The 16,594-nt window shown below is 35.8% G+C and overlaps 1 protein-coding gene across 1 annotated transcript in view; it reads right to left on the reverse strand.

Moving 5' to 3' along the window:
• LOC127736941 (QRFP-like peptide receptor) overlaps window positions 1–14,774 on the reverse strand; it is a 58,817-nt gene extending 44,043 nt beyond the window's left edge. The window contains exon 1 of the mRNA XM_052247504.1: window positions 14,377–14,774. Within this exon, the coding sequence (XP_052103464.1) occupies window positions 14,377–14,774 (398 nt within the window). The remainder of the gene's footprint in view (window positions 1–14,376) is intronic.
• Between the last annotated feature and the right edge of the window lie 1,820 nt (window positions 14,775–16,594).

Here is a 16,594-nt window from a genome sequence, read left to right on the forward strand (position 1 = left end):
GTTGTGCTATCGTCTGTTTTTCTAGGAATCGGGTGTTGGTGGTTGGTATAGCATGTTGTACTATCTTCTGTTTTTCTAGGAGTCGGGTGTTGGTGGTTGGTACGACATATTGTACTATCGTCTGTTTTTCTAGGAGTCGGGTGTTGGTGGTTGGTACGACATATTGTACTATCGTCTGTTTTTCAATAAGTCGGGTGTTGGTGGTTGGTATACTATGTTGTACTATCGTCTGTATTTCTAGGAGTCGGGTGTTGGTGGTTGGTATGATATGTTGAACTATCGTTTGTTTTTTTCAGGAGTCGGGTGTTTGTGGTTGGTACGACATATTGTACTATCGTCTGTTTTTCAATAAGTCGGGTGTAAGTGGTTGGTATACTAGGTTGTACTATCGTCTGTATTTCTAGGAGTCGGGTGTTGGTGGTTGGTATGAAATGTTGTGCTTTCGTCTGTATTTCTAGGAGTCGGGTGTTGGTGGTTGGTATGACATATTGTACTATCGTCTGTTTTTCAATAAGTCGGGTGTTGGTGGTTGGTATACTATGTTATACTATCGTCTGTATTTCTAGGAGTCGGGTGTTGGTGGTTGGTATGACATGTTGTACTATCGTCTGTATTTCTAGGAGTCGGGTGTTGGTGGTTGGTATGAAATGTTGTGCTGTCGTCTGTATTTCTAGGAGTCGGGTGTTGGTGGTTGGTATGACATGTTGTACTATTTTCTGTATTTCTAGGAGTCGGGTGTTGGTGGTTGGTATGATATGTTGTACTATCGTCTGTTTTTATATAAGTCGGGTGTTGGTGATTGGTATGACATGTTGTGCTATCGTCTGTATTTCTAGGAGTCGGGTGTTGGTGGTTGGTGCGACATATTGTACTATCGTCTGTTTTTATATAAGTCGGGTGTTGGTGGTTGGTATGACATGTTGTGCTATCGTCTGTATTTCTAGGAGTCGGGTGTTGGTGGTTGGTATGACATGTTGTGCTATCGTCTGTATTTCTAGGAGTCGGGTGTTGGTGGTTGGTATAACATGTTGTACTATCGTCTGTAGTTCTAAGAGTCGGGTGTTGGTGGTTGGTATGACATGTTGTGCTATCGTCTGTATTTCTAAGAGTCGGGTGTTGGTGGTTGATATGACATGTTGTACTATCGTCTGTATTTCTAAGAGTCGGGTGTTGGTGGTTGGTATAACATGTTGTACTATCGTCTGTATTTCTAGGAGTCGGGTGTTGGTGGTTGGTATGACATGTTGTGCTATCGTCTGTATTTCTAGGAGTCGGGTGTTGGTGGTTGGTATGGAATGTTGTGCTATCGTCTGTATTTCTAGGAGTCGGGTGTTGGTGGTTGGTATGACATGTTGTGCTATCGTCTGGATTTCTAGGAGTCGGGTGTTGGTGGTTGGTATGACATGTTGTGCTATCGTCTGTATTTCTAGGAGTCGGGTGTTGGTGGTTGGTATGACATGTTGTGCTATCGTCTGTTTTTCTAGGAGTCGGGTGTTGGTGGTTGGTACGACATATTGTACTATCGTCTGTTTTTCAATAAGTCGGGTGTTGGTGGTTGGTATACCATGTTGTACTATCGTCTGTATTTCTAGGAGTTGGGTGTTGGTGGTTGGTATGATATGTTGAACTATCGTCTGGTTTTTTTCAGGAGTCGGGTGTTTGTGGTTGGTACGACATGTTGTACTATCGTCTGTTTTTCAATAAGTCGGGTGTTGGTGGTTGGTATACTAGGTTGTACTATCGTCTGTATTTCTAGGAGTTGGGTGTTGGTGGTTGGTATGCCATGTTGTGCTATCGTCTGTTTTTCTAGGAGTCGGGTGTTGGTGGTTGGTACGACATGTTGTACTATCGTTTGTTTTTCTAGGAGTCGGGTGTTTGTGGTTGGTATGATGTGTTGTACTATTGTCTGTTTTTTTCAGTAGTCGGGTGTTGGTGGTTGGTACGACATGTTATACTATCGTCTGTTTATTATAGGAATCTGATGTTGGTGTTGGTATGATATGTTGTACTGTCGTCTGTTTATCTAGTAGTCGGGTGTTGGTGGTAGGTATGACATGTTGTACTATCGTCTGGTTTGTTTCAGGAGTCGGGTGTTGGTGGTTGGTATGTTATGTTGTACTATCGTCTGCATTTCTAGGAGTCGGGTGTTGGTGGTTGGTATAACATGTTGTACTATCGTCTGTATTTCTAAGAGTCGGGTGTTGGTGGTTGGTATGAGATGTTGTGCTATCGTCTGTATTTCTAGGAGTCGGGTGTTGGTGGTTGGTATGAAATGTTGTGCTATCGTCTGTATTTCTAGGAGTCGGGTGTTGGTGGTTGGTATGACATGGTGTGCTATCGTCTGTATTTCTAGGAGTCGGGTGTTGGTGGTTGGTATGACATGTTGAACTATCGTCTGTATTTCTAGGAGTCGGGTGTTGGTGGTTGGTATGACATGTTGTGCTATCGTCTGTTTTTCTAGGAATCGGGTGTTGGTGGTTGGTATAACATGTTGTACTATCTTCTGTTTTTCTAGGAGTCGGGTGTTGGTGGTTGGTACGACATATTGTACTATCGTCTGTTTTTTCTAGGAGTCGGGTGTTGGTGGTTGGTACGACATATTGTACTATCGTCTGTTTTTCTAGGAGTCGGGTGTTGGTGGTTGGTATACTATGGTGTACTATCGTCTGTATTTCTAGGAGTTGGGTGTTGGTGTTTGGTATGATATGTTGAACTATCGTCTGTTTTTTTCAGGAGTCGGGTGTTTGTGGTTGGTACGACATATTGTACTATCGTCTGTTTTTCAATAAGTCGGGTGTTGGTGGTTGGTATACTATGTTGTACTATCGTCTGTATTTCTAGGAGTCGGGTGTTGGTGGTTGGTATGAAATGTTGTTCTATCGTCTGTATTTCTAGGAGTCGGGTGTTGGTGGTTGGTATGACATGTTGTGCTATCGTCTGTATTTCTAGGAGTCGGGTGTTGGTGGTTGGTATGACATGTTGTGCTATCGTCTGTTTTTCTAGGAATCGGGTGTTGGTGGTTGGTATAACATGTTGTACTATCTTCTGTTTTCCTAGGAGTCGGGTGTTGGTGGTTGGTACGACATATTGTACTATCGTCTGTTTTTCTAGGAGTCGGGTGTTGGTGGTTGGTACGACATATTGTACTATCGTCTGTTTTTCAATAAGTCGGGTGTTGGTGGTTGGTATACTATGTTGTACTATCGTCTGTATTTCTAGGAGTCGGGTGTTGGTGGTTGGTATGAAATGTTGTGCTATCGTCTGTATTTCTAGGAGTCGGGTGTTGGTGGTTGGTATGACATGTTGTGCTATCGTCTGTATTTCTAGGAGTCGGGTGTTGGTGGTTGGTATGACATGTTGTGCTATCGTCTGTATTTCTAGGAGTCGGGTGTTTGTGGTTGGTATGACATGTTGTGCTATCGTCTGTTTTTCTAGGAATCGGGTGTTGGTGGTTGGTATAACATGTTGTACTTTCTTCTGTTTTTCTAGGAGTCGGGTGTTGGTGGTTGGTACGACATATTGTACTATCGTCTGTTTTTCTAGGAGGTGGGTGTTGGTGGTTGGTACGACATATTGTACTATCGTCTGTTTTTCAATAAGTCTGGTGTTGGTGGTTGGTATACTATGTTGTACTATCGTCTGTATTTCTAGGAGTTGGGTGTTGGTGGTTGGTATGATATGTTGAACTATCGTCTGTTTTTTTCAGGAGTCGGGTGTTTGTGGTTGGTACGACATATTGTACTATCGTCTGTTTTTCAATAAGTCGGGTGTTGGTGGTTGGTATACTATGTTGTACTATCGTCTGTATTTCTAGGAGTCGGGTGTTGGTGGTTGGTATGAAATGTTGTGCTATCGTCTGTATTTCTAGGAGTCTGGTGTTGGTGGTTGGTATGACATGTTGTGCTATCGTCTGTTTTTCTAGGAGTCGGGTGTTGGTGGTTGGTACGACATGTTGTACTATCGTTTGTTTTTCTAGGAGTCGGGTGTTGGTGGTTGGTATGATATGTTGTACTATTGTCTGTTTTTTTCAGTAGTCGGGTGTTGGTGGTTGGTACGACATGTTATACTATCGTCTGTTTTTTATAGGAATCTGGTGTTGGTGTTGGTATGGTATGTTGTACTGTCGTCTGTTTATGTAGTAGTCGGGTGTTGGTGGTAGGTATGACATGTTGTACTATCGTCTGGTTTTTTTTCAGGAGCCGGGTATTGGTGGTTGGTATGATATGTTGTACTATCGTCTGCATTTCTAGGAGTCGGGTGTTGGTGGTTGGTATGATATGTTATACTATCGTCTGTTTTTATATAAGTCGGGTGTTGGTGGTTGGTATGCCATGTTGTACTATCAAATAATTTCGGTAATTCCCGTTATCCTTTTGTTTTAATTATTTGTTTTCTTTTTCTTTTTTATTACTTGTTTTAAACGTGTTAATCCTATTTAATCAAATTTTAACTATAATATCCATCATTCTGCTGTGACAAACCGGATGAATCAAAGAAAGTGACTTTGCAAAATGTACAAGGAAGAGTTTTAAAAATACATTGTGCATCTAAGCATCACATGTCTCTATTGACATTACGACAATGAGTTGGTTGGATGTTCGGTTTAAAATAAGAACCCATGTGGCTGTGGTAGTGGAGTTTAAATAACACGAAGTTCATTACTCTGTGAAAGTCGATCAAAAGCTTCATATTTACGATAAAAACTTATTCTCTATGTCTAATTCAATGACATGTTTGATTTTCTTTTAGCTACAATAGAGAAAAAATAATTGTATCTCTTTTTGAATAAAAATTCTTTAATCAAACAATTACAGAAGCTATTCGCTTATCAATATTTTGAGTGGCTTTTCATTATAGCTCTAATTCCTTCTCCACACAGAATTTAATACATTTTGTAAAGTTTTGCGTTCGTGGTCTAACAAATTATAGTACTTTATTCCCTTTCATTCCATCTAGTAAATGTTATAGTCCTTTTCATTCCACCAAGTAAATCTTAATAAAGTCAACTTTAATTCCATCTAGTAAGTGTTATAGCCCCCATTCCCCCTTTATTATATCTAGTAAATTTTATAGTCCCCTTTCCCCCTTTCGTTCCATCTAGTAAATGTTATAGTCCACTATTCCCCTTTAATTCTATCTACTAAATGTTATAGTTTCCTTTCATTCCATCAAGTAGATGTTATAGTCCACCTTTTTCCCTTTCATTCCATCTAGTAGATGTTATAGTCCACCTTTTCCCCTTTCATTCCATCAAGTAGATGTTATAGTCCACCTTTTCCCCTTTCATTCCATCTAGTAATTGATAAAAGTCCACTTTAAACTTTAGTTAGAGGTTATATTTAATAGAACTTCCTAGTCTAACTAAATCGTTAATGATGGAGTCAAGCAGTGGAAGCAGAAAATCCTAATAAACATCATCATTGTTAGAGGAGCCTTCTTTCACATCGATGCATGAACTTCGATATGATGTCTATCGAAATACAGATTGCCATTAAGTGCACGTATGATTAGTTCATAATTTCCCTCACCGCAAACTTTAACGAATCTCACTCTGTAAAGTTTCCTCTCTGACTATAGAGGGAAAAATTATCACTGAAACTCACATCATCAAGCTACTTGATGTTTTGATTATCAATATATTTGTTCGGTGGTCAATGGCCATCGGTATCCTTATTGGAGTAAGCTTAACACTTCTGTTAGCCGATATGTTCTTTTATTCATTTTAGGTAGACTGCAGGGCCTTCGCTTAAAAATAAAGATGTCGGTTGATTGATGTTCGAGTAACGTTGCATTGTGGCAAAAAGCCATATGATCGCACGGGGTGATGGGATTTCATGTTTTATAGATAGGACAAATGCTCGTTTATCATACTTACATAAAATCTACATTATATGTAAGTAATACCATTTGAACTTAACATTTACTTTATATATTGTGTCATTTCACCGAACAAGTATAAAAAAAAAAAAAAAGTGATATTACTTATACCTAATTATGACAGATACCTTTAATAAAATACAATAACAAAATTAGAGGGAATACACCGTCGTCAGTCATAAAGTCGACACCATTCGTCCCGTTGGCTGATATAGTCTAACGTTTGGTTTTGTCAGGTTTTATGGACTTCATCCTTTTTTTAATTTACCTTGGAGTCGGTATTTTTGTCAATAGTATTTTTTTTTATTCACCAAACTCTAAATTGTTCCGAGTTAACATCCAGAGGGTAATATACCGTCGTCAGTCATAGAATAAAGGCGATACCATGCATTGCATCGAGCTTGAAACTGTTCCAAGTAAACATCTAGACAGTAACATATACCGTCGTCATAGAATAAAGTTCCTGAGGGTTTAATACTGTAGTCAGTCATAGAATAAAGGCGATACCATACATCAAGCTTTAAACTGTTCCAACTGAACACCCAGAGGGTAACATAAACCGTCGTCAGTCATAGAATAAAGGCGATACCATACACCAAACTCTAAATTGTTCCGAGTTAACATCCAGAGGGTCACATACCGTCGTCAGTCAAAGAAAAAAGGCGGTATCATACACCAAGCTATTTTAATTGGCCAGAGTAAACATCCAGAGTGTAACATATACCGTCGCCAGTCAGAGAATAAAATCGATACTATATAACATTAAGTCACTGATGAGTCTTTTGTAGACGAAACGCGCGTCTGGCGCAAATACAAAATTTCAATCCTGGTATCTATGATGAGTGTATTCTAAATGTTTCCGAATTAACATCCAGACAGAAACATTTATCGTTCCAACTTCACACCCAGAGGGTAACCTATACCGTCGTCAGTCATAGAATAAAATTCCAGAGGATAACATACCGTATTCAGTCATAGAATAAAGGCGATACCATACACATGCTCTAAATTGTTCCCAGTTAATATCCAGAGGGTAACATATACCGTCGTCAGTCATGAAATACCGAACTCTAAGGAAAATTCAAAACGGAAAGTCCCTTATCAAATGGCTTAATCAAAAGCTCAAACACATCAAACGAATGGAAAACAACTGTCATATTCCTGACTTGGTACAGGCATTTCCTTATGTATAAAATAAAGGCGATACCATACACCAAGTTTTAAATTGTTCCGAGTTAATATCCAGAGGGTAACATGTACCGTTATCAGTCATAGAATAGAGTCGATACAATACATCAAATCAGGCTGTTGGTTATCTCATTTGAATTGTTTTACATTTTGTTATGTAAGAGCCTTGTATTGATTGCTATGCGATATTGGTTATGTTCATTGTTGAAGGCCTTACGACGACATACGTCATTTGGTCTCTTATCGATAGTTGTCTCATTGGCAATCATACCTTATCAATCTCCTTATTTTACATCAAGCTTTTAATATTTCATTCAGACTGAGTTCTAACAGGTCTGCCAATAACAACAGTTATTTAAAGTACCTTTCTTCAAGAGACAGCTGTATTCTAGTTCTTTAATATTATTTTATTTATATTTTCACAGCCACGACGAAGGTTCAAAATCTTTATAATATTCATCTAACCTTGTGCCCCAATTACAATTAAAAGTGGTTAGTCATGTATAGGAAACATTAAGTAAGCGGCTACATTCAAGTTTTGAAATTTGTTTTATATAGTGTTGTCAACGATTAACCGGTTAATATTAACCGTTGGAAGGACCGAATATCGAATACCAAAAACGCTAACCGGTTAACCGAACCTTCTTTCAATTCTAATAGGTTTAAAATAAATGTGTATTGAAATTAATAATGCATTTTGTTGAATTTCAAAACAAAATGATCAACGTGCTACTTAAATTTGATAGATGACTTGTTCAGTATACTACGGAAGCCGGTTTGTGTCGGGGTGTAGGTTTATTTTTAAGTCGTTAAAACGAGTTAGCTGACTAAAAATTGGTAAAATGCAAATTATGTGATTGGAATTAATGTATACTGGGTGGTACGAGTAACATGCTTAATCTTTTTATAAATTGAAACACTCCACGGAATTTTTCTGTGAGACACCAGCGAAAATGAAACAGTCACCGGTTTCTCACTTTGTCAATTCGCCAAGATCAAGAAGATTTTCATTTTTTCAATCTGAATTAATTTATTGCAAACGCCATAGTAGATATGGTAGTGTTGGATCATTAAAAGCAAAACCCCACCAGGATTGCTCAAAGCCAAGCCTTATAATGATCAATGATAAACTTCAATTCGTCGTATCAAAATCTGTGCATTTGTAGAGTACTGTAGATAAGGCCATGTAAAAATCAACTTTACTATCGGTACAGACAGTCTTAAAAATTCGCCCGTGTGCATTTGGTCAACTCAACAGCTTATGATGTTAATGAATATCAAACATCTATTACTTAGGTTTATTTAAGTTCTGTTACTGATACAGGAACTGGGTTCCTCTTCATCAGTTTCTTCATCTAATTCTTCTCCATTTCCGTTTCCGGTGATGGTTGCTTTGTAGTCTTCATACCTCATTGTTTGGTCCATCCAATATTTATCAAGTCTATGTTTAAATGTATTAGTGGTTGGTGATGTCACTTTATTAACTGGTAGTGTGTTCCATGTTTTACCACTCGTAGAGCAAAGGCATTCCTTCTTAATTATCTTCCGGCTCTCTGGAAATATTTTCAGACTATTGCCTCGTACCCCTGTTCTTGTTGTCATATCCTTCCATAATTTTACAAACTGTGCCGCCTCTCTGTCATATTTTCCGTTTAGTATTTTGTATAGTTCGATCATGTCACCTCGGACCCTTCTAAAATTAAGGGATGGCAATTTTAATTTCTGTAATCTTTCTGAGTATGTTAAGTTCTTTAATCCTGGTAGTTGTTTTGTTGCCCGACGCTGCACATTCTCAATCATTTCAATATATTTTATTTTATATGGATGCCATACCGAGTTTGTAAACTCTAAATATGTTCTTACAAGTGTCTTGTATAGTGGTACAAAGGTATCTGTATCTAAATATTGGAATGTCCTTCTCAGTAGTGCAAACATGGAATTTGCCTTATTCACCTTTTCGCTGATATGTTTTTCGAAATTTAGTTCAGAGTCAATGATTACTCCAATGTCTTTTTCTTCAGTAGCTTTATGTAGTATTGTAGACTTCAGTGTACACTTTGAGTCTGGATCAGGTCCCGGTTTAGCTATATGCATATGTTTGCACTTGTCAGGGTGAAATTTTAATAGCCAGGAATCACTCCATTGCGATAGTTTATTTAAGTCACTTTGTAGTTGAGTTTTATCATCTTTTTGACTAATTGTGTTAAGAATTTTAGTATCATCTGCAGAGAGGTATACGTCGGAATCGACAAGGTTTGGTAAGTCGTTTATCAAAAATATAAAAAGTAGAGGCCCAAACACAGATCCTTGGCGGTATACCTGAGGTACTTTTGACCATGATGAAGTTTTGTTGTTTATCGAAACGTGTTGTATCCTGTCACTTAGAAAACTATCTACCCATTTAAGTACTGAATGTTCTGTGCCGTATGCTCTCATTTTGTTCATTAGTCATTTACGTGGAACATTGTCGAATGCTTTCATGTAGTCCATGAAGATAACATCGATAGATTTACCATTATCAAGTGCTTCTAGCCATTTGTCTAGGACAGTTAATAATTGAAGAAATGTCGAACTGCCTGATATAAATCCATATTGACGATCTGTAAAGAACTTCTTGTTTTTCTTATGTTTGACAATGTGTTCACGTTCCAATGTTTCCATTATTCTGTTTTAGACTTTGACTTAATGTATTTCCAAATTGCTTTTGGACTTTTCTTAGCATTTGTTGAAAGTTTCTTTTCATGTTCCCTTTTCAGTTTATTTGTCATCGTCTTTACTTGATTGCGTACTTTATTGTAGTCCAATCTTATACTTGGATCTTTAGTGGCTATTGATTTCCTACAGAGAAAGTTTTTTTTCTTAATTTTCTCTAATGTTTTTTTGTCTATATAAAATTCCCTCTTTCTTTTAGTTGAAGTTTTTTATTTTCTTGACAGAGATATAACGCTTTTCCATCTCTAATAGTTTCTCATGAAATTTAGCCCAATTTTTATCTTTATGGTCACTTTGGTTCAGTAGCACTTCCCAATTTGTCTCCGATATTTCTTTATTAAAGTCTGTATAGTTACCTCTATCGTGGTATATTTTTGTTCTATTGTCAATTTTTAATTTTGTGCAACAATTATATTGAAATTGTATCACTCAGTGATCACTTTTCCCCAGTGGACTCAGGTACTCAATATCGCTTACCATGTTTTCTTCATTTGTGGATATTATGTCTAATATATGTGGTGTGTCTGATCCCCTCCATCTAGTTGGTTTTGTTACATGTCGAAACAAATAATTATCTTGAACGCATCAAGTGTGACTCTATGTTATCACACTTACAGCTATGTGTTTCCCAGTCAATATTAGGGTAGTTTATATCTCCCATTATTAGTATATGTGAAAAATTCTTTCTTGTTGACTCAGTGATTAATTTTAATAGATTTAAATTATTGTTGCTGAGTGCAGGTTTTGACGGTGACCTATATAGTAGCCCCAGTAAGAGAGCGTCATTGTTATTTAGCGCAATTTTCACAAACATATTTTCTTTATATATTTTTTCTATATTTATTTCTTTCACACCTAGTGATTTGTGTACATATACATGTAGGATCATAACTCTTGCTTTGTCACTGTCAATGTTAATTGAGAAAAGATCAAATTCTATTAAATCGAAATTAAACTCTCAGTTTATATGCACTTATATCTATTGCTATCAGCAAGAAGCAGGATGTTTTTTGCTTTTATTTTGTTGGTTTAAAGGGGGGTTGAAAAAACGTGGTTATCTTCCATTATACCCCACATCCCACTCAAACATGAAAGTAAATAAATTCAACTAAAATTTGTGAAAATTACACAAAAACAAATAGAATAGAAAAGAAATTCGATTTACAACCTTTTAAATGCTATCCCAAAATACAAACGGAGAAGTATGGTGAATGCAAAAAATACTGTAAATGTACTTGTAAAATTAAAAAAAAATACTGCTGTACAACGATATTCCTATTGTACATTTTTTTTAAAAGTCCTAGTGAGCAATTGTGGTAAGGGCCATATCCACTTAACAACTAATCTTGGTGAATATTGGACTAATGTGCAAAACACTAACATAAAATTCTATTTATCAAGTTTAATGTGCTTGTCTATTTAAAAAAAATATGAAAAGAATAGAGGCTTCAATTAATGTTCAATGCAAAAAAAAAACAAACCTTCCAGCGAAAAGAATGGAATTCATTTTATATGACCTAGTATGAAATAAGATTGATTGATTGATTGGTGTTTAACGCCACTTTCAACACTATTGTGCTATTTCGTGGCGGTCAGTTTTTATTGGTGGAGGAAGACGGAGTGCCCGGAGAGAACCACCGACCTTCGGTAGGAAAGCTAACAATCCTAGTCAATTAAGATTGGAGTCGATTGCACCTGCCCCGTGCGGGATTCGAACTCACAACCTCAGTGCTGACTAGCTAGTGATTCTACTTAGACCACTCGGCCACCGATGCCCCCGTATGAAATAAGAAAGTTAGAAGTTGTCAAGTAAAGTTTGAATTGTCAGCATTTTACTGTGGGATATTTATGATGAGAAATGCTTTAATTTCTCTTCCGAAAATTACTTCTTTCTGAATTGTTAAACCCTAACAATAAATTTTATTTTACATACTGCCATTATCAAAGTTTAATAAATAGTTACAACCATCATGTAGTGAATGGTTTCGTGGGATGATTGAAGCCCTCAAAACACCTACTTGATATATAAGTAACTTTATAAGCGCCATAGGAATGTCTTATAATGAAAATTTCACAAAGAAGCAAAAACAAACAATGTCATTCATTTCTCCGACTTTTTATTACGTTTTCCTTCTTAATCCGTTGTATTTGTACTGATTGAAACTTTAGTCGTGGATAACATGTTTTATTTATTTGTTGTTATTGGCTTTGATCTAGCTTTCATTAACTTCGAGTTCTCTGTGTCTTTTGTCTTTATGTTAGTTGTTTTTTTTTTCTCTTTGTGCCAATCTGATTAGTCAATCAATTTCCAACTGATTTTTACATTTTGTTTTTATGTTGTGCTGTAACACACCTGTCCAAGATAAGAGTGGTTCAGAGGTCACAAAAATGTTTAACCCCGCCATATTCAATATGTGCCACGAAAATAAAAAATATTGGTAAGAAAATAGTGATTTTGGCCTAGTTGCCAATTTGACCTCTCTATTTCTGTATAAGGGACATGAATTCAAGATGAATTACCTGTCACCATAACGATAACCTACTTAGTGAACCGAGAAATCTGCGTAAAAAACCCTGATTTGGTATGTATTTTTAAAATTCACCTCATATTTACAATGTGATGTGACCACAAGTATATGGTAAACTACCTTGGACCTAAAACCTGAAACGAGATGGTAAACAGACCGGAAAATATTTTACCTGCCGTACGATAGGGCATAAAACAGGAAGTTGCCACGAAGTCAAGGAAAAAATAACCCACTCGTTATATGACATTGATAGAATAAGTTCCTTGTTCAGTGGGCTTTATAAAATTGAAATTATCATTTAACAGTAAATGACTACATGTACAAAAAATGTACCTGGCACGATATACAAAGCATCAATATAAAATTTAAGACGAAATGTCATATTCCATTATACAGAAGCTGAGACATATCCAACGAAAAATTCTAGGCGTAGTGGTCAGATAAACATTTAAGGAACCATCAAACAGAAGAAGAAAAAAAACTCATACAGAAGCTAAGTAATATGTAACGAAAATTACGGATTGACGAATGGGTGGTCGAGGTGGATGTAATATATCAGATATATAATTAAAAAATAAAAACAGGTTGCACATTATTAGTGTAACAAAGTATGAACAAATCTTTCGAGTAATGAGAATAAAAACAAATTTGTGAATATAATGCACAATAATAGATCCAACCTATCGACTGCCTGGTCAGTGATCTATTACATGAATAAAATGTGATGCTAGTTAAAGGCCAATGAGACGGCAACATAACATATACAACAGTAACATGCAAGAGGATTTCCTATTTCGTATTATTATAAGTCGACTTTGAAGAGAGAAAAAAAACAATTCAAATCTAAATGTTTACTAGGAGAATCTTCTTTAAATATATTATGGATAAATAAACCATGATTGGCAACTGTTGGCAGATATTTTCATTGTATCTGACGTTCTGTTTTAAAACTTTGTTTTTGGGAGACAGTAGGGGTATTTTCGTCCGTATACTTTGTTTATGCTATTTTATTAAAAAAAACTGCTCTACAATTGTGTATCATAAACTTGCATCATTTAAATCCATAAGAAACGTTTACATAATGATACAATGGTTATAAAGTGAATTTAGTATACATGCTAGTGTTTTTTTAACAAAACTTTATGGTGAAGTATTTTTTTATTCAAAATATCATCAAATGTCCCTATATAGTGTCAGTGTTATAGATGACCTGGATCTTTTCCATATGTCAAGCGCCGAAACCATCCATTCTATAATGCACTTTTATCGTAAGTAAAAAATTGAAAACAACACGTTTAATAATTTCATGCGTCCGAAGCGCTTTTCTGGATTTACCTTCATCAGGAACGCTCAAAGCCAAACATTTGAAATCCGAGGGATGTATAAGTACCGAAACAGTTGAAGAGCTATATGACAAAAATACATAAAACAAATAGCCAAATTCATCTAACTTAAGGTCAAATATGCCTGAGGGAGTTAAAACCTTAGTTTCTTTATAATTTCAAAATTTATAAACGGACAATTTTAGAAAGGTTTGTTATAAATCATGCCAGTTCCGAAGTACGGACTACTGAGCTGATGATACCCTCGGGGACTGATAGTCCACCAGCAGAGGTATCGACCCAGTGATGTAAAGAATTGAAAACAACACGTTTAATAATTTCATGCGTCCGAAGCGCTTTTCTGGATTTACCTTCATCAGGAACGCTCAAAGCCAAACATCTTTCAACTAATCTATCATGGTTGTCACATTACAGAAACTTCTCATCCAAAGCCCACTCTGAACTTTTTTTTTAATTTGAGCCTTTGATTATTTGGGTTTTTTTTTTACTTTTAGTTTTTTTTTTTAATCTTATCTTTTTCTTTATGATAACCGTCCCCTGATTTTTTTCAATTCACTGGTCTAATTATCAAAATGTCGTCCTTAAAACAAGCTTATTTGTAAACTTGAAAAAAATATAGTTAATCGTCTTTAATGGAAAAAATTGCTTGATGGAAATTGATTGTCGAAATTCAGATACATACAGATTCATTTGAAATGTTGCCGATAGTATGAAAAAAGTAAACTCACCTCTCTAGAGATATGGCAACCAATGTTAAAACACTTGCAAACACGAATATTGGCAATGTGTAAGACAAAAAAGCACACAGATTGTCACTGTTAAAGATGCGCCATTGACATGGTGAGGTATACTCCAACAATTTGAGCGGCATATCGATGGACGCCACCAAAAAGTCAGAAATTGCTAAATTAACAATGTAATAATTTGTTACAGTGTGCATGTGCGCATTTCTCCAAACTGTCCATATTACAAGAATATTGCCAAAGATTGCCATCATCATAATTAATACATAAACTACAATAAGTACACTGTAAACAGAAGTTATCTGTGTAAAATCGGCATGCGGATAGCCCATAATAGGACAACCATATTCATCATATTCATCTACAGTTCCATTAAATTCCATAGAATTATTTTTGAAGTGACTATGATTTCCCAACATATTAACTGTCCCGTTTACATTGACGGCTTTATGATGCTGTCCAGATATTATTTCCATTAGTTTTGATCACATATATTAAAAAAGTTCAGACTTATACTGTATGTTGAACCAAACAAAAGTAGAATTCCTTCTGTGAAACATTGTTGGTGGAATCATTTTGATAGGAATATTTAACATGAGAACACCCTTTCTCTCAAAGAAAAGGTTTCATAGATGAAGTACCTGAAATAAATGAGAACTTATTAGCACGTTGCAGTTAATAAAACAAAGAAAACTGTGATAATTGGACAATCATGATGCTTTTCTAAGAAATGTTAATATTGATTTAAATAGTTACCGTCAAACCTCACTGCTGCCCATAGAAAACTATCAGCAAATCAGACTGTCGCTTTCCTATGTAATTGACAAATACACAAATCGTGCCAAACAATCATTAACTAATGCAACCGGATAACCAGAAAATAGTTCCTTAATAAAAATAAAATCCGTTTAATCTAAACTTGATTGTATGTCATTTTTCCCTACCAAGTTTACATCCGAAATACCATTTCTACAAACGGTAATTTGTGATCCATCTTCATTTGGAACGAGACAAGTTTCTTATTGATGTACCTTCAATTTGTTTGACGTCTTTATTTTCAATACTAATAAAAATTATGCAAATTTCTTATATTATTTGCAATGCAACCGAAAATGAATTATTATTGCAGCTTTGAGTCTTAAGTTGAATCGTATGTAGATATACATTTCCGGGAATGATTGAGTGTTGTACAAATGTATGAATAGACTTCCAATAATTTACCAAGTTATCTTAATCTCACAGTGGATAACTATAGACTTGATTGCGTTTTTTGTAACTTCCATTTGACAATTAATCACAGTAAAAATAATAAGAAAAAAGAAATAAAGACATTATATTGAATGATTTTCCAGAGAATGTCTTTTTTATATTCTTTTAATTTTGAAAAGTGATATAAACCCCCACACAATTTGAACACCGATCTTTTCACTGTATGTTATCTTTAGAATTATGTACAACGAGTTAACCAAGTTGAGCATGGTGTCCACACTGCTTATCCTTCTAAAGTTTTTATCCACTTATTTTGGAAATGATTTTTTTTTTGTGGTTTAATTTCATGCTCATTACAGTAATGTTATTTTCGAGTTGACCCAAGTAATGATCACGTAACAATATGTTATTCTACCAAAATGAGTGGTAGTTTATTTGACGTTGAGGCCAATTTTGTGCTATCACAATTCGACTTAAGCAACTTCTTAAACATGAAGAGAAAAGGGGAAATCGTTCGTATAGTTCGATTTAGACGATCTGAAGCAAACCCACGAGAAGTTTGTACATGGATTCATTTTATGGTTGCAGTTACTCTTGCAGTCAGTAACTTCGTAGACACTTTACTTAATTTCAGCATTTTGGGACATAGTTAGCTTTTTTATAAATATAATTTTAATGAACACTTTGCATATAATTATATTTATAAAAACAAGGTAATTAGGTCACTAGGTGTACGATAAAGTGCCTATGAACTCACTGAATGCACGAGTGAATCTATTCATAAAAAGTGTCCGTGTAACACCCGTTGTACGACTTTGCACCCAGCAAAGCTATAGAAAAACAGTACATTAACGGGTGTTATACGAACACTTTTTAGATGATACACGGACACTTTTTAGTTGTTACACGGAGGGAGCAAACGTACGATTTTTATTATTTTTTAAGGGGGAATGGGGGAATGAAATGGCACATCCTGCATTTTTTCAATAAAAAA

The sequence above is a fragment of the Mytilus californianus genome, unplaced genomic scaffold (genome assembly GCF_021869535.1).
Source record: "Mytilus californianus isolate M0D057914Y unplaced genomic scaffold, xbMytCali1.0.p SCAF_4, whole genome shotgun sequence".
NCBI lineage: Eukaryota > Metazoa > Mollusca > Bivalvia > Mytilida > Mytilidae > Mytilus > Mytilus californianus.